Source organism: Calypte anna, chromosome 5A (assembly GCF_003957555.1).
Source record: "Calypte anna isolate BGI_N300 chromosome 5A, bCalAnn1_v1.p, whole genome shotgun sequence".
In the NCBI taxonomy this organism is placed as follows: domain Eukaryota; kingdom Metazoa; phylum Chordata; class Aves; order Apodiformes; family Trochilidae; genus Calypte; species Calypte anna.
In genome coordinates this window covers 41,806,723-41,830,512 of record NC_044251.1, presented here as the reverse complement: position 1 = coordinate 41,830,512, position 23,790 = coordinate 41,806,723, and the positions used below count along the sequence as shown (strand labels likewise).

At 43.3% G+C, this 23,790-nt stretch overlaps 1 protein-coding gene across 3 annotated transcripts; it reads right to left on the bottom strand.

The window, feature by feature from the left end:
* Positions 1–839: 839 nt before the first annotated feature.
* POLE2 (DNA polymerase epsilon 2, accessory subunit) lies at positions 840–23,586 on the bottom strand. Of its 3 annotated transcripts, XM_030452286.1 has the most exons (20): positions 23,418–23,586; positions 20,803–22,033; positions 18,390–18,490; positions 16,030–16,105; positions 14,951–15,028; positions 13,643–13,736; positions 11,620–11,694; positions 10,643–10,726; positions 10,032–10,088; positions 9,587–9,635; positions 8,329–8,401; positions 7,586–7,758; positions 5,776–5,865; positions 5,521–5,575; positions 4,653–4,712; positions 4,475–4,552; positions 3,977–4,085; positions 2,057–2,233; positions 1,881–1,948; positions 917–1,084 (listed from the first exon to the last, which is right to left on the bottom strand). In XM_030452286.1, the coding sequence occupies exons 2-20, from the start codon at positions 20,868–20,870 to the stop codon at positions 1,066–1,068; spliced, it is 1,584 nt and encodes a 527-aa protein (XP_030308146.1). In that variant the 5' UTR covers positions 20,871–22,033; positions 23,418–23,586; the 3' UTR covers positions 917–1,065. The 3 variants fall into 3 exon arrangements, with proteins under 3 accessions (XP_030308148.1, XP_030308147.1, XP_030308146.1); XM_030452288.1 differs by lacking the exon at positions 23,418–23,586 and having other exon boundaries at positions 840–1,084; positions 21,907–22,025; XM_030452287.1 differs by lacking the exon at positions 5,776–5,865 and having other exon boundaries at positions 841–1,084.
* Between the last annotated feature and the right edge of the window lie 204 nt (positions 23,587–23,790).

Sequence of the window (23,790 nt, the reverse complement as noted above, 5' to 3'; positions counted from 1 at the left end):
CTCCAGATCCGAGCCCTTCATCCCGGCCTCGCTGGGCTTTTCCTTCCTCCTTTCCGCTCGGGCTTTGTGCTGGATCTCAGCCCTCAGCCCTGGTCTCCCACAAGGGTGTTTCCCCACCATCTCCTCCCTCCCCCCCACGTTCCTCATCTCTAAGGTGGCACTGCCTTGTCCGAGGGTCAGGGAGCCCACTCGGAAGGGCACAGTCCCTCCTGCGGTTTGGGTTTAACCCCTCAGTAGTTCAGCTCCCACCTCTTCCTACCCGGCTCCCACCCACACCCCGGTGGCCCCTCCAAATCATCTTCCTCTCTGCCCCGGAGCCAGCAGAGCAGGAAAGGGGTTTGTGCTACAACAGAGCCTGTGCTGAGGGTCCCCAGTCTGTTTGACACCAGATCTGGGCCCCCTGGGGTATCACGAGTCTGCTCCCCTGCTCTGGATACCCATGAGCAGCTCTGGGCTTCACTTCACCCACAAAGGACCAAGTCCCCATGGCTGTTCCCCAGGGCTGCCAAAACCAGTGCTGATGCAGCACTCAGGCTCTTGACTCTTTCCCACCTTCCTGACTGCTCACTTGGCAACATTTCCTCCTCCCTGCACAAGAAAACCATGTCCTTGGCCCTTCTTGCCTTTGGATTTCTCCTTGTCCTAACACTATCCACACACATTACATACTGCTGGTACTAAATAACACCTCACAAATACCCAGACCTTTCTTGCCTATGTTCCAGTATCTCCTGCAGATAAACATCAGTTCAGCTCAGCCTGGTGAAAAGTTCTCCCTGGTTTTAACTTTTTTTTATGGACAGATATATCCTGTTTGATACATGTGCATTTGGTTCCTCCAGCTGCCTTTCCTTCTGCTTCTGTAATTCACTGTGACTCCACATGAGTTATCTAAACAGACACAAATATCTTTTCCTGTAAAAGTTTATTTGTGTACAAAATACATCATTTGGGGCTTTGGCATTTGTTACAAACAGCCTGGAATACATCCTAAAATCAATCCACCTATGAGTGCTACAGCTGGCTCTGCAGAGGCTCACTCCTTTTTCTCAGTCTTGCAGAAATTCAGAGCCCCTGAAGCTTGCTGAAAATACCAAACAAAAACTGTATTTAATTTTTTAAGAGCTACTTCACAATAAATAATGTTACAAAAGACTCAGTAATATTTTAAAGCTATTCAAAACATCTCATGGTATGATGATATTTTATATATTCAAAGTTCCATGGGTTGACCTACAAGCAATTCCCCTGGGAGTTTGGGGTCTTACACACCCATGTTAGAGCAAAACAGCTTCTGCCACAAGGCATGAAACTGAACCCAACAAGAGAAATTCACATTTTTCCCACTGCTTTATATCATCATTATTTCAAATCCAAGACAAACTTTTATGCTTCAAGCTTTTGATCCTTTTTGACAGCTTTTGCTGTTTCAGATGGCCTTTTTTGCCCAGCCATTGGAAGAGCAGAGTAGGAATGAGTAAATACAGATGTAAAATGCATGAAATAAAAGCATCGAAGTGGTTTGATGATGACAAAACAAATCAAGAATTATTCCTAAGTGTAATTAACCTATGTAACAGGCATCATCTCCAGAAACAGCTCTCAAATTGGGTCTTAACTCTTGAAAATCATGAAGTACAGTTTATATTCCCTTTTACTTTTGGCTCACCCTTCTCATTGTTATCTGACTGATTTCTAAATTTACTGTTTTAGTTCCAGGCACTTGGATTTCTTACACTAAGTATGAAGCACAGGCCTGTGTTAACTGCTAGAACATTGATACTCACTCTGTTTACAGAACCAATTTTCTGTGTTCTTCCTGATAATTAAAAGGTAACAACTAAGAAAATACTTCAAAATGAGAAACTGACTATATTTACCTGTCTTCAACTGTCTTGTTGGAGGGGTAGAATACCTTGAAGGAAAATCCACTTCTTGGAAATGAACCCTGTAAAGGAAAAACGTTTGCATCACAGTAAAATTCTGCACAAACAGCAAATGACAGGAGTCCAGGTGACTCCCCCTCTTATTTTAGTAAAGAATAAGGAAATCTTACAGGGTTTATGCAGAGACAGTCAGTGTTGGTGACAGTGAATGGGTCATATTTGTCTGCAATGACGAGCATGTCTGGCACAGGGTAGACCCTCAGGGAGTAGTCGTAGGCCCAGTACACAGGGCTGACATACAGAGGCAGTGGTGTCAGATGGCTCTGTGACAATATTGTCTTTACAAACTGCAAGAGACACATCAATAGTCAGCCTGGACTGGTTTGGGACAAGTCAAACTCATTTCAACAGATGTTAATGCTCTGCTAATAAAGAAGCTTTGAATATAGAAGTGTTTTTTGTGTATCTCACTCCCTCTGATTATTAGTGATTTCTACAGGCAGCTGCTGGTTTGGTTGTTGTGCTGGGATTTTGTTAAATACATTAAATCCTCTCTAAAACCCATTGGCCAACACTTGAAGATGCCATAACTATTTCATCCATCAGACTCTCCAACAAACCACAGACTCTGCTTACCTGTTCCTCCAACCCAGGAAGTACCAACACTGCCATAACTTTTATTTTGTGTGTTGTTTTCCTTTCAGGGCTTTTGCTTGCAGCACTGGTTAATCACAAACCTCATAATTAAACACAGACTTTTCCCTGAACTGGGGAAATAATTTGATTCCCAAATTATTTCTATTCCCATGGGCTGTTCTGGGAGTTGCCCTGCTCCAGACATCATTTGTCCTCTTTCCCTTGCTTTTCCATCTTGCAGATTCCCAGCCCAGGGTGTTTTGGTTCCTGAAACTCTCTCCTCAAGCCCCTTGAAAGCTTTTATTATCTTTAATCAACAACACAGCTGCCACTGGGCTCCATTTTCCCCAAAGGGTCAAAATCACTTCAGCAATTTGGGGTGTGGGGGGTTCTGCTGGAAGAAAACAATGGACAAAGCATAGGCTTGGTTATTCCACTATCTGCACTAAGCCTAAAGTCACTGGTAATTCAACCTATTGTTAGTAAAATTTCCCTCATTCATCTTTTTACACTGATGGCTAAAGTAAAAAAAAACCAAGCAGACTAATGACAGGCAGCAAAGGCAGAGAAAAACTGAAATATGCAAAAGCAACTTCATGTTTTTATCTGCAGAAAGCAGTGCAATAGTCATTCCACATTTCCTTCACAATTCCTTCCCTTCCAAGCAGGGGAAAGCTGTGTGTGAGTACAGGGAAATGATGGTTTGCACAATACACACCCAGGTATGCAAACATAAACACCCAAACCAAGGGGCATCAGTGCCCATGGTGGCTTCCCCATGCTCAGAAAGAAACCAAGCACTGTTGTGGTGGAGCAAAGGAGGAAAGAGCTTGAAAGAAGTTTCTGAGTCAAACAAAATAAAAAAGCCACTATAGAATAAACAGAAACTGGCTCCATGCATCCCTGCAATGAGCAGTACTGCCTGGATCATTGTCATCCAGTTATTTCAGGAAGTCCCCATCAGCTCCTGCCGTGCATTCCTTAACTGGAGCCACAACTCGGAGCTCTGATGGATCAGAAGCAGGATTAAGATTTCAAGTGAGAAGGCAAGAGGAAGCAGATGACCTTTTGGGAAAGTGACATGCTGCTTTTACTGCAAATGTCACTGGGTAATTGGTCACATCTTAGGGGAAAAAAAAGTAATTTGTATTAAACTTTGCCTTTAGGAATCAAGGTTTCTTGGTGTGGCTGATGCACCTACACCAAGGTCAGCTGCTGCAAAGTCCTGTGCTGAAGGGCACTGCAGTGGGACAGTGACTCAATGCCATCAGCCTTCAGCTATTTTACTACCAAGATGGAAGTGAAAATTACCACTACTAAATGTATAAACCCTTCTCACAACCCCTCTTGGTTATTTTTGCAACGTGCCATCAGAATGCAGAGCACCCAGAGTGCAGGTAAAAAGAAAAAAAGGGGTCAAGGTGATGTTGGCAAGAAGAAGAAAAGTCACTCACATGGTTGGGAATGTCCATGTTGCTGCTAGGGAAGTGGACACAGTTTCTGCACATTTTGTTTACCAGATCTTCACGGAAGATAATTATTTCTTGGGTGCAGTACTGAATCCTAAATGGAAAACATAAAATAAATTGAGATGACCCAAAAAAAAAACCCCAGGGAGCTGCAGTATAAAGTTGATCTCCCTCTAACACAGCCAAACGAAAGAACAGTTGAATTAATGCTTTCCCATCTTCCCTTCATTCCCTCCAGATTGAGGAAAAAAATGGTTTTGAGCAGGATTTTTATACTCAGTATCAAACTTTTAGCACTACTTTATTTCACCACTAATTTATTTATGTCTTGTTCTATTTAAAACTCATTACAGTTAATACAAGAAAATTTAAGACAAATTATTCCAAAACTTGTAATTTTATTTTTTTTTAATTACATCTGCACACAACTTAGTCATTTAGTAAAAAAATAACAGGAAAAACAGCAGTAAGTTCCATTGTCACCTGCAAGGATTTGTGGTGAAAACTGAAAATGGCACCAGCTGTCTGAACTCCTCAGTAATGTTTTCAGCCAGGGGAGGCCTAAAATAAACAGCAACCAATGTATCAACTGAGACACTTACTTGCTTTGACCATTTAACTCAAAATTAAAAAAAAAAATGACAAGATGAAGCAAACTGACCTTGGTAAAATAGAACCAGGTCCGGGGTCTTCAGGGCCAGGAACAAACACAAATCGACTGCTGTAAAATGTTCAACATATCAGTTGTATACAAAATGACCTTAGAGATAACTCAGCACTGGTAATACACTGCTGTTCCTCCACATTGCATGCAAACAATCATGCAGCTTGTGCCCAGTCCTGGTTTTGGGGCTCATTCAAGCTTTACTTAGGGGTTGCTCTTCTAAATTCAAAGATCAGAAGCTGAAAAGCCTCAGCCTGTTTGCCTCCCTGCTTCATTTTCCTTTCTATATACAAACATGCAGAAAGGATTTAGTTCTCCAGGCCTGCAAAAGGTCTCCCACAGAGCAGGGAGACGAGAAGGGATGAATAAAGAGATTCCTTTGCAGGATTGTGTTGCTCTGGTTAGTTCTCAAACTGAGAGCCATGGAGACCCAGGAAGGCAGGAGTCAGTGTTTCAGATGTGGGGGCTGGCACAGAAAGCTTGTGGGTGCTCATGGCAGCATCAAGAGTTCAGTATTAGTTTATAAAGCAGCAGAACCCTGCTGATTTCAAGGGAATTTCAGTGGGAAAGGGTTTGCTCAAACACAGCTGTGGAATCACAGGTTGATCATGGGGAAAATGTCCCAGGGAGATGCAGTTTTACCTTTGGTCACTTCATGGCTCTATTTGCTCTATTTTAGATAAAATCCAAACCTTATGCTGCTCTTAAAACAAACTTACAGGCTTTTTACAAGACCAGCTTGCTATCTGATCACAGCTGGCTCACCATAATTAGAAAACATGGTATCTGTCAGTTTCTTGAAGTAATTAAAATCAGTATTTCACAAAATAAATAATGTCCATTTTCATAGCACTTTGCTGTGTACCTTTTAAGAATGCTGGGATGTTCACATATAATATCTGCAAGAGCCTTCAAAGAACCTAGAGTCAGGAAAAAACAACCTATGATACAACACCTGGTTAGACAATAAACAAATATTAAATGAATCACCCTTGTACTTCAGTACATTAAAAATGTGTCACTTAGAAAATAAAGGTTTCTTTTCTACTCTCCTTATTTGTTTTGCCAGCATTATTTTAATTTAATGTACAGAGCCAGCTGCACACAAAGACTTCCCTACCTTTCAGTGACTGAATTTGGCTTTTCCCATATGGTGCAGAGGAAAAATTCCCACAAAAGAAAAAGCAAGTTGGAGGTGCAGAGGAATAACCTGGGAAGAGAGAGTTATCTATGAGTGTAACATCCATCCACCTCTGTCTGCCAGCTCTCAGCCTCCACTCCATCCCACCAAGGGCAGAAACTGAAGCAGCACTTCAGGCTCTGCTGCTCTTAATACCCCTGATAATAATTCAGCATTTTAAGATGCACTCCTTCCTTAGAGAGAAGAACTGGAAGTAGGCAGCAGTGGATTACTATTAACATCCACACATTGTTCTGACCCAAGGGCTATACCAGCACTTAATTCTCTCTTTGGCATTACAAAGCAGCTGGAACTGGAACTGCCTGAGCATTTGAAGGACCTGATGAATCCTCACAATATCACTAATCACCCAGAAACACATGCTTTATAGCAAAGCATGAAAAAAAAAAACCTGATTCCCAGCACTAAAAGGAAAATGAAAGCATCTGCTCAGGCATTCATCTCATGCTCCACGTTGCTCTCCATTTTCCTAAATGCAGAACCAGGCTTGGATTTACTTCACTATTTTTCCATCCAGTTGGTAAATAGGGCATAATTATTTATACCAGAGGACTGGCTCATTGAGGTGGTTTGTGTTCTTTTTTTATTCCTTGCTATTCCACTCAGCTATTAATTTTAGGTTGTAATTATGAAGCTTATTACTTCCCTACTAAAAAAAGGTCTCAGAATAACACCGTATGCATCCTTGCCAGTTGAGTTGAGGACATCAACCTCACTGGCCAAAGTCCCTTCATTACTTCAGCACATGCAGTCTCAGCTCCAGCTCAGCTTGCTTCAAGGACCTTGCCAACTTAGATCAAGATAGTGAACTGGTTTCCTAACTCCTGGCCCAGTGTGGCAATTTGTTCCAGTTTTCTTTAGGTGAGCAGCAGTTTCCCCACCCTTAATTTTATTTTCCAAGCAGCCACCCTCTCTCACCCTTCCATTCTACCTAACACAGACAGGACAAGCTGTTCCCAAACTCCTCTGGAATACAAAGAAGCAATTCAGAGAGCTGGCAGATGCTTGCTGCCCAACTGTTGTCAACATCACTCATGTACTGATGCGTGGAAGAAGCAGTTTGTATTTTAAACTGACATTTTTTTCATGGGTAGAACCAGAAAGCACTCAAGGGACTGCTGAGCTCCAATGAGTAAAAAGTTTTCCTTGTACTAAGCCTAAACAAAACTTTCAGGAGCAAGGGAAATGTTCTTATCACAGCACAGAAAATGGGTACTGTCCAAAATAAGGTTGAAGTGATTTATGAAAAGGAAGTGTTGGCCTGCAATAATCCAAGCCAATCCAGTTTTTAAAACTGTAAGACAAAGATCCAAAAGAAATACAGCAACCATGCAAAGCAAACAGCTGCCACTAAAATTAGAATGAGGCTTCACTGGCTTTGGGCTTTGGTTCAGTGGGATCCCACCAAAAAAATGCAATGTTTGGGCTTATTCTAGCTTTCTTGCAATCAAAAATGTGAGCAACCACACAATGAAGAGTTCTCAAAGCTAAAACAGCATGAAATTAATTCTCCAACACAGGTAATTAGCTTTCTGCTGGGATATTCCCTGAGGTAACTCACCATGGAGTCAGACTTCCCAGCTCCATGCCAAGGAGGGGACACAGCTATAGATGAGGACCAAGGACCAGAACTCATCAGATCCACCCCTCAGTGCTGCCAAGGACTAAGTAAAATGGTCCCAGTTCTCTCTCTGAAACAAGGATCTGAGTCAAAGAGGTTCTCACCTACCTGAAAACATTGTGTGAAGCTTTTCCAGTACTTCTGCTTGGTCCAGCCATACATCAGAAAGAAACACAAACATGGCATCCTCATTTTCATCCTCCAGCTGCTTTAGTTTTGCAGAAGCCTTTACTGAAGATGAAGAAGGCCCTCCAAAGAAGTTTACATTCCCATAGAAGGCTCTACAGCATTAAAACATTCCAGTTAGCTCTGTCTTCTTCCCAAATCTTTAGTAGTTGTGATTAAGACTTACTTAAGCTATTTTTATTGTTATCATTGGTAGCTCAGATGCTATCAATAATCACCCAGGACTTCATGGAGAAACCAAGGAAGAGAAATGGCAGTCACCTGGATGTAAAGCAGGGGTGCTGCCCTGCTATGATTTAACAGATCATCTCTGGGGGTAATATTTATCACTGCTTCTCTCTCCATCCCTTCCTTGAGCAACAAAGAATTCCTTCTTCTCATGTCATAGTTACCTAGTTTTGCAATTGAGAAGAGCTTAGATCTCAATTGTTATTAACCTGCAGAACCCCACAGCCTTTGGAAGGGTTTTTCTGCTCATGTTCCAGGCTTTAGTCCTGCTCCCAGGAGACCAGAACTGCTTCCTTCAAATTGTATTTATTTCTAAGCATTTGGAGAGGGGGAAGAACAGCACACTTCAGTGTCACAGAAATGATAAAATAATAGCCCTCTCACTTAGAAACCTGTAACAAAATATAGAGGGAGGCTGCTGAGAGTCAGTTTTATACCTAGTGGTAGCAGAAGGCTCAGTAGGAGGGAATCCAAAAGCGTTCACATGAAAAACTTCATCTTCATACCAACCTAAGAGGTTTTCAAACAACAAAATAACCTTCAGTTCTTCTAACAACATGTCCCAGACATTAGTCAGAGAGTTGGCAGCTGTGCTGCAAAGCTCAGTCCCAACCTCCACCAACCCCTCTCCTCTGATAGCACCAGTCCCTGTGCTGCTCCGTGGTGACCCAGACCAGGGAACTATCTGGCTGAAAAACAGGCTGAGCAAGAAACCAACTACTGTTTGGTTTGTATTTTGGTTTGGTTTTGTTTTTTTTTAATCCCAGTCACTTCTTGAAATAGATTTACTGCACAGCCACATAAACAACCTTATCAACCCAACTGGGTAAGAATGTAGGGGAGCAGGAATCGTTTTTGCTGGTCCTGCCCTGGGAGGGTGTCCATCAAACTGCACCCTTTCTGGAGAGCTGTCTCACCTGGGAGAGAACAGAAGGAACAAAGTGATACTTGTCCCCACTATCATTCTTGGTATTGGCTTTTATTTAGTTAATTTTAGAGATTTTAATCATAATTCTTAGAAAACAGACTGGGATTACGTATCGTGCATGGAGTAATAACCTACAAATAGAAATGATCAATAGTTTTGCTAAAACATAGGATCAGAGAATAATTGGGGTTGTCAGGGCCCTCTGCAGGTCCCAAGCCCCCTGCAGTATCAGGGACACCCTCACCTAGATCAGGTTGCTCAGAGCCTCCTCAAGCCTCACCTTGAATATCTCCAGGGATGAGACCTCAACCCCCTCCCTGGGCACCCTGTGCCATGTCCAGTGCTCCAAGACTGCATCATCCATCATCTTAGTGAGAAGACTCCCCAAAGCCTCATAGGGACCAAAGCTTTGCCAACAGAAAGCAGCATTTTCAGACTGTTAAATCATACTGTTTCATTATTCTGCTCTGTCTACCTAATGCAGCTCTATCTCCTCTGAGCATGCTGGAGTCAGGCTGACCAAGGCCAATCCTCAGAGCTGCTGTGGATGCTCACACCCCACTGAGAGGAGTTTCAGGTTTTCTTCCTCCAGAGCCCATGAGATAACAGAAAAGGCTTATGGCCAAAAATCACAGGCACAAACTCAGCTTCTGGTCAAGCCTCAATGCCAGACTTGTCTGTTCAGCCACATCTGGCAGACACATAACTGCAGAAACACCCATTAACAGAATAACTTACTACAAGCTGAGAGAAAGAGTCTGCTTTACCTTCTGCCAAAACAAAGGATGATTCAGTATATAAACCACTGTGGAACTGGTGCAGGAAGGTTAAGAAATATATTTTTCTTAGATCACGACCCTTGAACTAGTTCTTTAGCCAAGGTTTGCTTTCCAGGTGGTGTCAGACATTTGGACACTCCTGGAAGTTCCCAAGCTGCTGTAAGAGCCAGGCAATCCCCAGGCAGCTGAGCAGGTAAAGGTTATAAACAGCCCTTCAACAAGGAACACCTTCTGCTTCCACTAGGAGGAATACTAACCTTGTCCTAAGAGCCTCTGGGAAAGGGCACTGAGCTACAGCAACCAAACCATTTGAGAAGAAGGGAGAAGACAGAGCTGCAATCCTCACTGTGTAATTTGTAATTATGGGTATTGATTTACTATTCAATTTTAAATTCTCCAGGCCTATAGGTCTTACATCACAGAAAAAGGATATGGCTTTACTGAGGTCTAGCTGGACAACTCCTGTAGGGTCTTCCAGGAAAAACTTGCCCTAAAAAACAGTAGCAATTAATAAAGCAAAATATATCCAAACATCTAAATGCTTTGATCAGAAGTATCTACTACCACTCAGCAGTGAGTAATAATTTAGCAGTTTTTAATACTGCAAGCATAAAACACACTGGCAGGACTGAAAACAATGTAGTTTAGATTTAAATGCAGCTTTGCACCTTCCCTTTGAGCTGCTGCAGTTTTGAGTTGCTGGTGAACCCCTGCCCTACAATCAGAGCAAGTCCAAACACAGAAACTGGGAGCTGCAGCACTTCAAGAAGAGGCATGTCTAGAAAACAGAACTGGTTCTGGTTGCTGACATAAAGCATTCCAAAACTCTGTAATGAGAAGAAAGACATTTCCCCTCAGATTTGGTGTAGAACTGACTGTGTGTGGAAAAGTCTCTTCTCAGGGAATGGATCTTGCACCACTGACACTGATGGGAGAACCACTTTGACAGGATAAAGTGGTGAAATATTTAAGGTTCTCATTTTCTAATGTTATAACACTGAATGATTGGTGACCCAGATACTCTACAAAGAACAAGCAACCTACCTCCTTGAGCTGTGTGATCATCCCCAGCACAATCACTTCTCCCACTTTGGCTGTGTTACCCAATAGACTTTCTACTGTTTTAAGCTGGAACCAAAGGCAAACAAGAATTAAATCAAACTTTTCATGTATCTATTCCCAAGCAAGCACAACAAAGCACCACAGAGCTCATGTTTTTACAGAAATACACAAATGAGCTGTGAGAGAATAACAGGCTCATTAGAAAAATCAGAGACATGTTTCTGAATGCCAAATGTAAGGGGCTTAGGGAAAGATTCCCAATAGTGGCTGCTGGCATAAAGAACTACTGAGCAAGTGTACATTTCTTGAGATTATTTTGTTTGCCACTGGGTTAAAACTGAAAAGAATAAGTGGCAATTTATGCTTTTGCCTAAGAACAGTAAGGGTAGTAACTGGATCCTCATCAGGATCCAATCTGAACCCAAGGGCCAGCCTGAACAGCAACACCAATTATATTTCTGAGGGAACTTGAGATGGATGACAGAAGACACTCCAGCAAAAGCTGTTACTTGGCACCCAGTGACACACATGTTCATCATTTTTCAAAAATAAGTAATAAGTGTCTAATGTAGGGAGAGCATTTAATATGAGAAAGCTCAGGTAGGAACAGAACACCCTGAAGTCATCACCTTGTTCAACTGTAGGTTTGGGAATTTAGTACTTAAGAAAGAAGCAGGGAAGCAGAGGGAAGCAAAGTGTCACCAGCTGAATGGCTAATGCCTTTCCATCCTAGGAAGCCACATTTCTCTTGCACTCCATAGCTGCTTTTGAGTGGCTTGGGCATCATGCTGATCTGAGCCAACCAACTGCATTTCTGGCAGACAGGCTGAAAATGATTGAAAATAACTCAATCCATAGGGGATGTCAAACTAAGAAGTCACCAGAGAACTATTACTGCATTAAGGTGTAACACAAGTACAGTTTCCCTTCCAAGAAAAATTAAAAATAGAGCTTTTTACCTGGAATTTGCTCCTACTGTCATCAGGATGAACAACGACTGCTGAAGGTGTAAACAGCTCATGCCTGTGAGTCCTCTGCAGAAACCAAGGTTGAAGTAATCCAGTTTACAAATAAATGAGCACTGTCAAAAAGCTAATTCATTATAACCACTATTACAAAGTATTCTTTACAGTTCTCTTCCTCCATTTTATCCAGCAACACTTAATTTGGTGAGCATAATCAATTCTTTTGACAAGAATTTGCTTGAGAAATGGATGATCAATAACACTAGATATTAAAACTGAGCCCAAAAAGTAACAGCAAAGCATCTGTAATGCCTCTAGAAGTTATTTGTGACTACCTGGAAGGAAGGGGTAAGAAAGCAAGGGGAAGTAAGCTGTATTAAATGCTAACTGTGTGGAAAACCAGGAGGTTTCTCTTTAGAGCAGGGCCTGTAAGTAAGCAAGTTACATTTTTTTTAAGTAAGAGGAGCAAGCTACACTGACAGATAGAACTGCAGAGAGCATGAAAAAAATGCATTGCAGAAATTTTCACTTCTTCCAGTTTTTCCTGCAGTCTGAAAGCCTCCCCTTGAACAAGCCCATGGCTACCAGCCCATGCAGCACACACAGTGATTCCTATCAGTGTCCTTCACACGTCCAGTGACCCTTCCTGGAGGTGGGAATGGAGTCCCTGGGACATCCACACACAAAACCAGAGACCAAAAAAAAAAAAACCCAAAAAAAAACCAGCCAAGAGGCTCCACAAAACCACCAGGCCAAGAGGTGCAATGGCACAACAGAGGATAAACTGAGGATAAACACTTCTTGCTGCTGTTTGGTGGGAGTGTGCCAATTCCAGCAGGTTTTACTAATCCAGATCACTCATGTTTGAACCAAAGCTTCTTTAGTTAATGGCTAACTGGTCTTCCAGGACAGAGGTTCCCAAACTGTGGTACACATCCTCCTAGTAGCAGCAAATCCCCTGGTAGATAGAGAGTTGTTGCTGCTGGGGGTGTCTGAGTGCAGCTACCACCTGGTCCAGCAGCTCTTGCAGGCAGCTGACTGCATCCCTGCTCCCCATCCCTAATTCCCACCCCATCCCTGCTCTCACTGGGATGCAATTCAGAAGCAGGAGCAAGCAGGCAGCTAGATCCCAACTTACTGGGATCTTAAAGGTCATTTCCAGCCAAAAGGATTCTATGGTTCAGTGCCCACAGCCAGCACAGTCATGGTTGGGAAACCCTGTTCTGCAGCTGCTCACAAGATGCATGTGCCACCAAGAGGTGACAAGGGGGGGGGCTGGCTCTCACTTGAGCATTTTGAAAACTGGAAGCTGAATAACTGAACTGAAGCAGAAGCAAACTTCAGTGCTTGAAGGAAAGCTTGGATGAGAGCTTTGCAGAGCTTCAGGTTTGCATTATCTCACCCAGCCCTGCAGACAAGGACATGTTGAAGGTAGCACAGAGACAGCCTACAGGAGGGAAGAGAGCAGGACACACATAACAACATATAATCCCCTCCTATGACATGATGCTAAATAGAACTTCCTACAGGAAGGCTGGAGAGGGACTGTGTGCAAGGGCCTGGAGGGATAGGATGAGGGAAAATGGGTTTAAATTAGAGAAAAATAGATTTAGATTGGATGTGAGGAACAAGTTGTGTCCCCTGAGGGCAGTGGCACAATGGCACAGGGTGCCCAGGGAGGGGGTTGAGGTCTCATCCCTGGAGATATTCAAGGTGAGGCTTGAGGAGGCTCTGAGCAACCTGATCTAGGTGAGGCTGTCCCTGATACTGCAGGGGGGTTGGGACCTGCAGAGGGCCCTGACAACCCCAATTATTCTGTGATGCTATGAATTCATCATGCTGCATGGGAAGAGTTACAGAGACCAATACAACTTAGGAAGGACCCTGCTCTTATTCAGATTTTATTTAAACTGTACCCCTCAAAAGCACCTCAGCACAAAGGACTGCTTTACATGTAAAAATATATTAAAAACCCAGGCTTTTATTTGTTTATACACAAGCAAAACCTTTTTCTGACCTGTTGTAAGATGGAGTAACGTTCACGAAACAACTCTGCTTTATCTCTGGCAGTTCCAAATAAATTTGGTGCTGGCAAGTTGGTCATTGACAGGCTGCAAGAAGTTTAACAAAGCCAAGATTAAAAAAGGCCCATGCAGAAATGACTTATTGATCAAGAAGTTGTAGGAGGCTGCAAAAGCTGTAACACTACTGCATAATTTATTTACTCAATGAAGCAGATTTCTGCTATGGACCCTCTGCTTCTGCATTTCAAAGGCTACATGCATTTTATGTCCCTCTAACTCAGTCCTTGAGATTTATCTGTGCACCTGAATGGAACTCTGCAGAAATCAGTCTTTTTAAAAGCAGTTATGTCTTTTAAGCAGCCAGGAACAAGTGCATTTTCTTCCTCTTGGCTAGCAAGTTGTCTTCATGGGGTTCTCTGCCTGTGATGGCTTGGAAAGCACTGGGAAGTGGCACTGGAATAAAACACCCACTGCAAACACACAGATTGCTGGTGCTGGAGTGGCAGAATCCTGGACCAAAGCTGGAAAAGGAGTTGCAGATCAGAGGCTGCAATCTCTGGCAGTGAACACCACACACCATTCCTCAGCTAAACTGTTCCAAGCTTTTTGGCTCAGCAGCCAGGGCTGCCTGCTGTGAAAGGTAAACTCTTTAGCTGGCAAAACATTTACAACCAACTCCTGCAACTATTTCTTCCTTCCTCCAACCTGGAAGATCACCAGTTGCTCCTAATTTCCCATTTTTAGCTTTTGTAGCTCTCTTCAGAAACACCCTCAGGGCTTCAGGGAGTTGCAAGCTAAAATCCAAGGAAATAATACATGCAACAGACAGAACAGAAATATTAAAAAAACCCCACAAAACAGCCAAATGTGAAAAAACCCCACCAAAACAAAAAAACCAAAACAAAACAAAGTACATTTATTGGTTTATACATTTATTGGTTTATACCCTTAGCCTTAGGCTCTCTTTTATTCATTGGATGGCATAAAGATGGTTGGACATTTTAATTTCTGATAAACACCTAATTTTCAGAGCCAGGAATATGACAGGCAGCAGAGAATACCCTGCCACAGAGATCCAGATCCCCAGCTCAGCTTCCTCCAACTGGACTAAGAAAAACCCAACAGCACATTTAGATATGAGCCAGGATTTATCACAAGAGTCTGACTGGCTCTTTAGAGACAAATGAAGCTTGAGATGAGCAGAACCAAGAGGAAAAGATCAAAAAACAGACTTTAAACCATGCAGAAATAGAAGTTTTTTTCTTAAAAGAAGTGCTTGAAACAAAATATGCAGGACTTACGGTAGAAACTTCTTTCTTTCTGAATTATAAATATAACGTGGAATATCAAAGGCTCCAATAATGTTGAAAACATTCTCTCTGAAATAAGAACACATTTACCACATTATCAGAGGTGGATGTAACAAAGAGGAGCAAAACACATGGAATAAAACTGTATTTGTTTTTACTATCACCCTGCATAATCACTATTTCTCCCACATCACTCCATCTATTGGATACTACTGCCCCTTCTAACCCAACAAAGGAAATTCTTCAGAAATGTATTTAAAAATGAGAGAAGGATGCAGCTCTCTCTGCACAGGTTTCACTTCTGGAGTGAAAAATACATCAAGTGTGTAAAGCAGCAACAAGAAGAAAATAAAAGAAGAAAATAAAATCCAAATTGGCTTCACACTGAGAAGCAGAGGGATGGCAGCATCTGAGTGATGGCTCAGCAAACCATTTCTTCCCATGGTGATGTCAACACACTAAACACTATGTAAATACTAAAGGCAACACATTCATCACAATCAGAAATGAAGTTCTCAGCTCAAGTAATTGCTCTTTGCTTTATTATCAGAGAGTAAAAATCTATCATGGTTTTCAAAAATTAGCCCTGCTATACAAGAAAGCAGAAAGAAGCATCCTGGGTGAAAGCTTTTCCAAGTGCTTTCAGAACAGAAGTATCTTAGAGACATCAAAATGCCCTTAGGTAATTCTAAAAAATAAAGGAAAATAGGAAAAAAAGGCAATAAAGCCATGGAGAGAGGTAACTAGTTCTCTCTGCATTACAACTGTTAGTTTATTTCATAGGTTAACATTCAACCTGTGCCACATGTAACACATAACCAGAGCATTTCAATCCCAGAATATCAGCATTATATTTAGAATCCCCTGGAGGCCTATCCAGGAGAACAAATTTCCTAGAAGGATTGCTACTAACCTTCAAAAAACAGTGCCAGGGAGACAAAAGCACAAAGCAATTACTGCATGTGTAGCACTGCAGAAAATGCCTGACATTTATTTCCCAAGCAGAACTAAGGGAATGCATCCCAACTCCCATAAACCTCCAATAAAATTAAAAAATCATGTCACCATACATGGTTTCATCTGATGCCTGGCTGCACTCTTGAACAGCTGCTTCCACTGTGGATTGTTCAATCATATTAGATGACACTGAAAAGAAAATTTTGAAGGATTAAAACTGCAGCCTAGGGAAAGGAGTAAGGATGAAAGTTAAGTAGGTCTCAAATATTTTATATTAAAAAATGGTTTGGTCTTCTCAGAGGAATGTATTACAGAAATAAGCTTATTTTCAATAAGCTAATGGCACATGATGTTTTCTCTTTACAAATGGATCACTTAATAATCTGAGCAGAAGGATCCATCTCGAGCAAAAAAATAACCCCCACATAAACTGTGCTCCCCATTAATTCCCTGAACATAGAAAACAACTTAAATTCTAGTTTATACAAAGGCACCAAATATGCTACAAATGTGTTAGATCTGAGCTTTCACATTCTGGAGGTTAATTTTGTTCCAGGATATTAGCACACAGATTGCTGTAATAAAAAAGTATTCAAACAGTTGAACAAAATTTTGGACATCAGCACATTGTTGTCTTAATGGGTGTAAACTGATAACTGAAAATTAAAAACATTTCTAAGCACTTAGGTTTTGCTGAATTTAAAGGGAAGACCAATCAATGCAGGTTCACAAAAGAACCTGGTCAGCATGGCTGAACATAACTGCTGGGCTCCTGGAACAGAAACCAGTAAAGGAAAACCTTGAATTCCCTCTCCTTGAATTCCCAGTTCAGAGCTGCAGAAGTAAGGTGACAATTCCTGTCAGACAGTGATGACCAGCAGAACAAAAATGGCACCAGCACATCTGAATTGCATCTCTAGCCCTAACCTCAAACAACTCATGAATATTACCTGGATAATATGGGAATTCATAGCACAAAATTCCCCCTGGACAAAGTCAGGTGTTGGTGAGTGTGCTGACTGCACGTTCTACATTGGCCCTGGAGCTTCCTGTACAGACTCAAATTGGTTCAAAAGTCTGAATGTGTGAATTTGTACCACCAGGCTTTATGCTAGATCAGGAAACAGCTCTTTGAACTGCTTTTACTCCCTGTTTGATCTTCTATAATCCATTGTTAGGGCAAGAATCTACAGCCATAACTTCTGCAGTCTGTGCTCTACATAAACTACCAAGCAGGCATGTGCCCACCCATGATTTAATTCAGATTAAAACTAGGATAGGCTGAGGAGGTTTCCCAAACTCATCTAAGGTCCAGTATCCATTTTAGATCATATTTATATAGATTTGAATCTCCTTGGCCAAAACCTAGAAGCCAGTTCCAACCAGTTTCCTGGCTCTCCTGATCTCAGTAAGCAGAGATACACGAGGTACCTGTGACATATTTGTCAGGAACATTTTTAATTAAAGGTGCTACAGCTCCTTGTGCTGTCAGGCTGTGTCAGGTGTATTCTGAAATACAACCCCATGCTTTTCAAGGTGCTTAGGAACAGGAATCTGCACATCAGGACACAGTGATCCCACTAAGCAAGAGGCAGTCCCCAGACAAAGTACTCCTGCCAAGATGATGGAGTTTCAGGTGTGCCCAGAACCAAACAGCTCATGAGAACTTCACCAGCAAAAGCTCAGCTCTTTGAGTGCCTCACGTTTTATGAGATTTCCCAGTCTTCTGGATTCCACTTTTGGACTTAATAATTTATAGAATTTGATCCATTTTCACATTCCAAGTGGTACAGCTGGTACAGCTTCTCCAGTGCTACAGTGCCCCAGCTGTTACCAGCCTCTTCTGCCCAATAAATATTACTATCTGGAGATCAGGCTGGTGTAACAGCAGATCAGCAGCTGATGGTAGATCCAGGTGATGGTTAAACCCATCCACAGCTGGTTTAGGTTAACATGCTGGACCATTCTCTTGATACATTTACATCTCCCACTCCACTTGGAAGTCACGATGGTGATCTCTGCATGCAGGAATGCAACTGTTTCCTTCCTGCAGCTGTGAGTAACCCTGACCCTGATCTGGACCTGGATTACTGAATAGCAAGTGATTTAATTTCTCATTATTTCTATGGTTTATTTTAATATTTGAAACGACAGCTTTGGATGCAAAGATGTCACTACAAACTCAGCAAGGTGCACTTAGCAACCAGCATTGAAAAATTTCCCTACTCTTGCAAAATTCAGGAGGTCCCAGGCCACCAACTTGTTAAATAGCAAAACACTACCTTTTTGCTGACATGACAAACTTCAGTATTTAACAATACAGAATGTCAACAGATACATTTATCTTGATCAGCCCAGTAGACTAGAATGACACATGAGTGCATACACTGCCACTAACTCTGTCTTTGTCAGAATAACCTTATAAGCACAAGATAAAGTTAGCAGGCTTAAGGAAAAGAAATTGTTTACTTACAAGGTTGTTTTTCAACAGCATCGATGACATTTTCAATTACATTGTCAAGTTCTACTTCACTGATGGACTGAAGAGCTTCAGTAAGATACTTCAGAGCATCCCTAATTCCAATGAAGAAAGTCAGCTCAAAAAGCAGTTAATATTCAATACAATTTCTACAAACCATGCCAGTTTTGGCAGACATGCACATAATTAATAAATGCCTTGTGACTAAAAAAAGCAGAAGTAATTAGTGCTGCATAACATAGCACTAGTTTAAACCAAAGGAAAACAAATTAAGGGGACTGAAAACATTGGAGATAAAAAGGAGATGAGAAAACCTCATTGTCATACAATCACACAAAGACTCATGTGGGAAGGGACCTTTAAGGGACCTGGTCCAGCTTTGTGCTCTAACACATCAGTCACTTTGCTCTCAGCACTTTGCAGTCAAATTGTGAACATCTCCAAGGACAGAGGTCTCACAGCCTCTCTCAGCCCTGTCCTGCTGGTTAGCTACTCTCCTTGTAAACAGTTTTTTTAATAGGATTATAGAAAAGTCTGCATTGGAAGTGCCCTCTGGAGACCAGCTGGTCCAACACATCTGCCAAAATCAGGAATTTAAGATTATGCCATTCAAGGCTCCACCAAGCCAAGTCTTGAGTGCTTCCAGTGAGGGAGATTTCACTACCTCTCTACTCCAAAGTTGTTCTTACAGTGAAGATTTTATTCTAAGCTTGCACCCATTGACTCTTCCCCTGTCACTGTACATCCTTGAGAAGAGAGTACCTCTGTCTTCCCTAAAACCACCTGGTAGAAGGACTGGGATTAGATCTTCTTGAGCCTTCCCTGCGTGAGGCTGAATAACCCCAAATCCTTTGCATTTTTTCCACACCAAGTTCTCCAACCCTCTAAACAGAATCATGGAGTTTGGGTTGGAAGGGACTTGTAAGACCCATCTCGTCCAACTTTCCTGCAGTGAGCAGGGACATCTTCAACTACACCAGGTAGCTCAGGTTACTCATCCACCCTGGCCTGGTATGTTCCCAGGGATGGGACAGGAATCACCTCTCAGGCCAACCTGGGCCAGTGTTTCACCACTCTCATGATAAAAAATTTCTTCTTTACATCTACCCTGAATCTTCCCTTTTAGTTTAAAACCATCACCCCTTGTCCTAATGCAACAGGCCCTGCTAAAAAGTCTGTCACCATCTTATAAACTCCCTTTGAATACTGAGTGGCCACATTAAGGTCTTCCTGGAGACTTATCCAAGTTAAACAACTCCAATTCTCTGTTTCCAAAGCAGAGGTGTTCCAGTCCTCAGATCATTTCTGTGGCCTCCTCTGGAACTACCACAACAGGTCCTTCTCTTTCCTGTACTGGGGACCCCAGAGCTGGATTATCTTGGTGGTCTTCCATTAAAATCTCTCCATCTTTTTCAAGTCTCTCTTGAACAGAGGGGATTAGGACTGGACAAGTGGGATTTCTTTTGCTGCAAGTAGGATTTCTTCTGTCTTGGAATTACTTTAATTCTAAATAACCTGAGAATTCGAAAACCACTTCTTCCCTCATCCTCAAACTATAGGCTCACAGTTAAAGACAACAATTTTCTTATTAACATCCCCTGTCAGTGAATCAAAACTGGCATTTTGCTTACCAGCCTGACCTTCAAAATGTCTCAGTTCATTTTGTAGTGGGAGTTGGAAGCTCTGAACCTGCACTAATGAAATTGCCAGAACATTGTCCAAAATAATCACATCCCATCCACGCCAGCAACAAAATGGAACTAATATTAATGCACCATCTTGGGAGGAAAAATATGAGCAAAAGAGCCCCAGGCAATCTTATAAATCATGACACCCTCCTCTGCAAGCAGCAATCACTTTTCTTTTTCCTTGCAATCTCTAACTAACACAAATTATGATGTACCTTTGGAAATACCATTTCTACCCCTGGTAAGAGATGCTGAACAACCAAACTGGCAAGTGCAAGATGGGAAAGTGATCCCAGAGTTGGCAGGGAACAATTATATATATATATATATATATATATATAAAAGTCGAACCAACCCAAACACCCAGCAGCCCCATCAGAGAAGGTACCAAGGGCAGACCCTGGGTGCTGCTGAACCCCTCAGCAGGTGCTGGGTGGGGGGAAATGGATGAAGAAGCCCAGAGCAGCAGGAGAGGGGGCGAGGAAGAGAAGGGCGAGGAGGCGATGCGGGGGGTGCGGACCCATCCCTGACCGAATCCCACAAGGCGAAACCCCCGAAAGTAGGAGGCGGGATGGAGAAACACCCACCCCGGGGAGGAGGGAAGGGGAGGAAGCGGTACCAGCGCGGCAGCCTCTGCCGGGACGGGCCCGACCCGGGATGGGGAGAACCGGGGATCCCATCGAGACCCCCACGGTGTGGCCCATCCCGGCACTACTCACGCCCGCAGCAGGAGCCCGCGCAGCCGGAACGCGGAGCTCAGGCGCCGCCTCAGCCTCTCCGGCTCCATGACGGGCGCTTGGCGCCAAACGGAACCGAACCGCCCCTCCAAGGCCTGGCCCGGCCCCGGGGAGGGCGGAGGCTGCGGGGAGAGATGGGTGCAAGGGGCGGAGGGTGGTTCGGCTGGGGAGTGCCTGGGGTTCCATCTGTGAGCTCCTGGGGGGCATGAGGGACCCCGGGCTCCGGGAAGGTGGTGCCGGTGCCTCGGGTTTTGCGACTTGCTGGATGAAGGGATGGATGGGTGCGGCGTCACCCACCAGAGTTAGGGTGCAGTGAACTTCATAATCATGATAATAATAAGGCAACGGTGTAATACAATGACCCACGGTATTACTTTACTGCCTCATGGGCAGAAGTTCTGCCCCCTCGGCTGTCCCGGTATGGGTTGTGCTGGATCACCTGGAGTCTCTCTCAGTTCTCTCCACCATAAAACCTCCATCAGACACGGCTAACAACCAGCTCTGCTTGTACTCCTGTGACTTGAGTCTTGTTTTCACCCGTTGATGACTTCAGCCTGCCATGGGATGCTCCTCTCCCATTCTTTTCATCACTCAGCCCCTCCAAAGGTTCATCAGCCCTGAATTTGGGCTGGTGGCAGCCTTACTGTGGTTCTGCAGTTGGTTGCTTGGTTGTGTAATATCTTTAATCTCTTTCATAACTCTGTTTTTCCTTTAATTATGGCTTTGTAGGGCTCTTTCCTAGCTGGAAGGGTGTGCTGGGATCCTGTCCCTTTCCCTTATGCTCTTACTGACAAGAAGCGTGCTGCCTGGGTGCTGAGTTTCTTAAGAGCTCCCTGAGAGTTCAGTACATGGTAAAAACCCTTTGTTCTTCAGCTCATCCCTATTCATGTGCTGGCACTGTCACACAGGGATCCCTTCCAGCTGGTTCTGTCTTTGGCCAACAAGCACACAACTGTCTCCATGGCTGTTTCTAAACAAAACCAGGGACCTGCTGTTGTACAGGGTTTTTCCTTTGGCCCTGAGGAGTAGCAATCTTGCAACATACCTAATCCTGGTAATAGAGCATGATAAATAAACACACTGCACCTCATATAGTTTCCATCTTGTGGGGCAGCCACCTCCTCTCCAGATAAAAAATGGCATTTGATTTGAACATACTGAGCTCCATCTCTCCAAGCACAGCTTTGTTCCACAGAAGGCTCACAAAGCAACTCTGAAAGAAAATTCCGTGATCAAAAGACTGCAGGAATATAAAGACAAATGAAAAAAAAAATCCAGCCTACCTTCTATTGTCCATTCTCAACTGCATAATTTATAATCACTCCTCCTCACCTGGGAGTAAGCTCAAGGGTGAAGCTGCATCTACTTTCTTTAGTGGGAAAGCTCCCATCTGACAGTGATGAGCTATTTTGGCAGGAAATACGATCCAGTTTTCATCTCAGGCATGCAGCTAGGTGCAAATTCCCAAGCCAGTGCTTACATAAGTTCTTCTATTTGCTAAGATTACTGCTTATTCTCCTTTAAATAAAATCTGGTTTTGACATTCAGCTCATGTTTCACCTAAAGAAGGAAGATTCACCTGATGAAGGAACTTCCCTTATCTAAAAAGAAATTAATATATGAGTAAACCAAGAACATAAAGCATATTCCTGCAGCATTCTGCTATATTGGGGGTTTTGTTAGGTTGCCTGGAGCCTCCCACCAGAGATATAAAAGTATTCCAGCATGAGTGTAGATTCTGTTCCACTGAGCCATCTGTCTTGAGCTCTGGAAGCCATGGCAAGCTCTCCATTTCCATTACTGTCATGACTTAGTTGGACATCACAGCTCTACAGTCCCAGCACACATGGTTTGAGAGCCTGAGAGCCAGCTGAGACAGCCTCCTGGTTTATAATCAGACAGCACTGGACGTACCTCCTGCCAAAGGGGAATCGATGGACTTGTTTTGTTAGACTGAGCATGACAGATTACTCATTTACCTATCTGTCACTGCTCCAGTGGCAAAACCACGGGCTGCTGACTCTGCTCATTTCTGATATATCACACTCTACCTGACCTACATAGGGACAGTTTGCCTGTTGCCCGTATTTTTAAGTCGTCCAAACCCTTATTCCTGTTTTAACCATAATTTACACTTAATCATTTTAATATTAGCAGTTATTGACAGAAATAGTGAAATCCTACATACAGCAGAGGAAGTATGTGTCCCACTTTTGTAAGAAAATCTTGCACTTCAGTGTCATTTTACAATAAAATCTTACAATTACACTTCAGTGTCATTTTACATGATGCTAAAGCTCTAATTTCTCACAAGCTCTACTCTAGTACCTGTTTTATTATTAATTCAATTAATTCCATCGCTGCATCCACAGGATGTTTCTCTCTTGGGTCAACAGTCTTAACTCCTAATACAAGTGTTTTATTTTAATTAACATCAGCTACTATTCCACAGCTGCTACTTCTGTCAGGAGCCCAACTTTTACCTCCAGAGAGACAGCAAGTTCTGCTGCAGTTCTTAAACCATTTCTCATATTAAGACCCAACTCTTCCTTCCCTTCTAGCACTGGATCTGTGGGGCTCACTAAACCTGTACCCACCACACTTCCAGGATCCGCAGCCGTGCAAGGACAAATCTAACAAAGTTCATCCACACGACCACCTCCGTTCCTGGCTGCAGCACGGCGGGATTGGCGGGCATCGGGAGGGCGGAGAGCCGCCGGACAGCACCGCACCCGCCTTTAAGGCCTGCCCGGCTGCTCCGGGACAAACCCCGACCCCGCACGCAGCCGCGGCGGGACTGAGGTAAAGCCGCAGAGGCAGAGTCCGCCACAGCCCCTGCGCTGAGGGGAGGGTGACGCCCCACACTTTGGACCCTCCTCGCTTCCCGTCCGCCTGAGGGGAGCGACCGGCGGAGAGCCGCAGCCTCTCCCGGAGGAGGCGGTGGCGGGACGCGAATACTGAAGCAAGGCG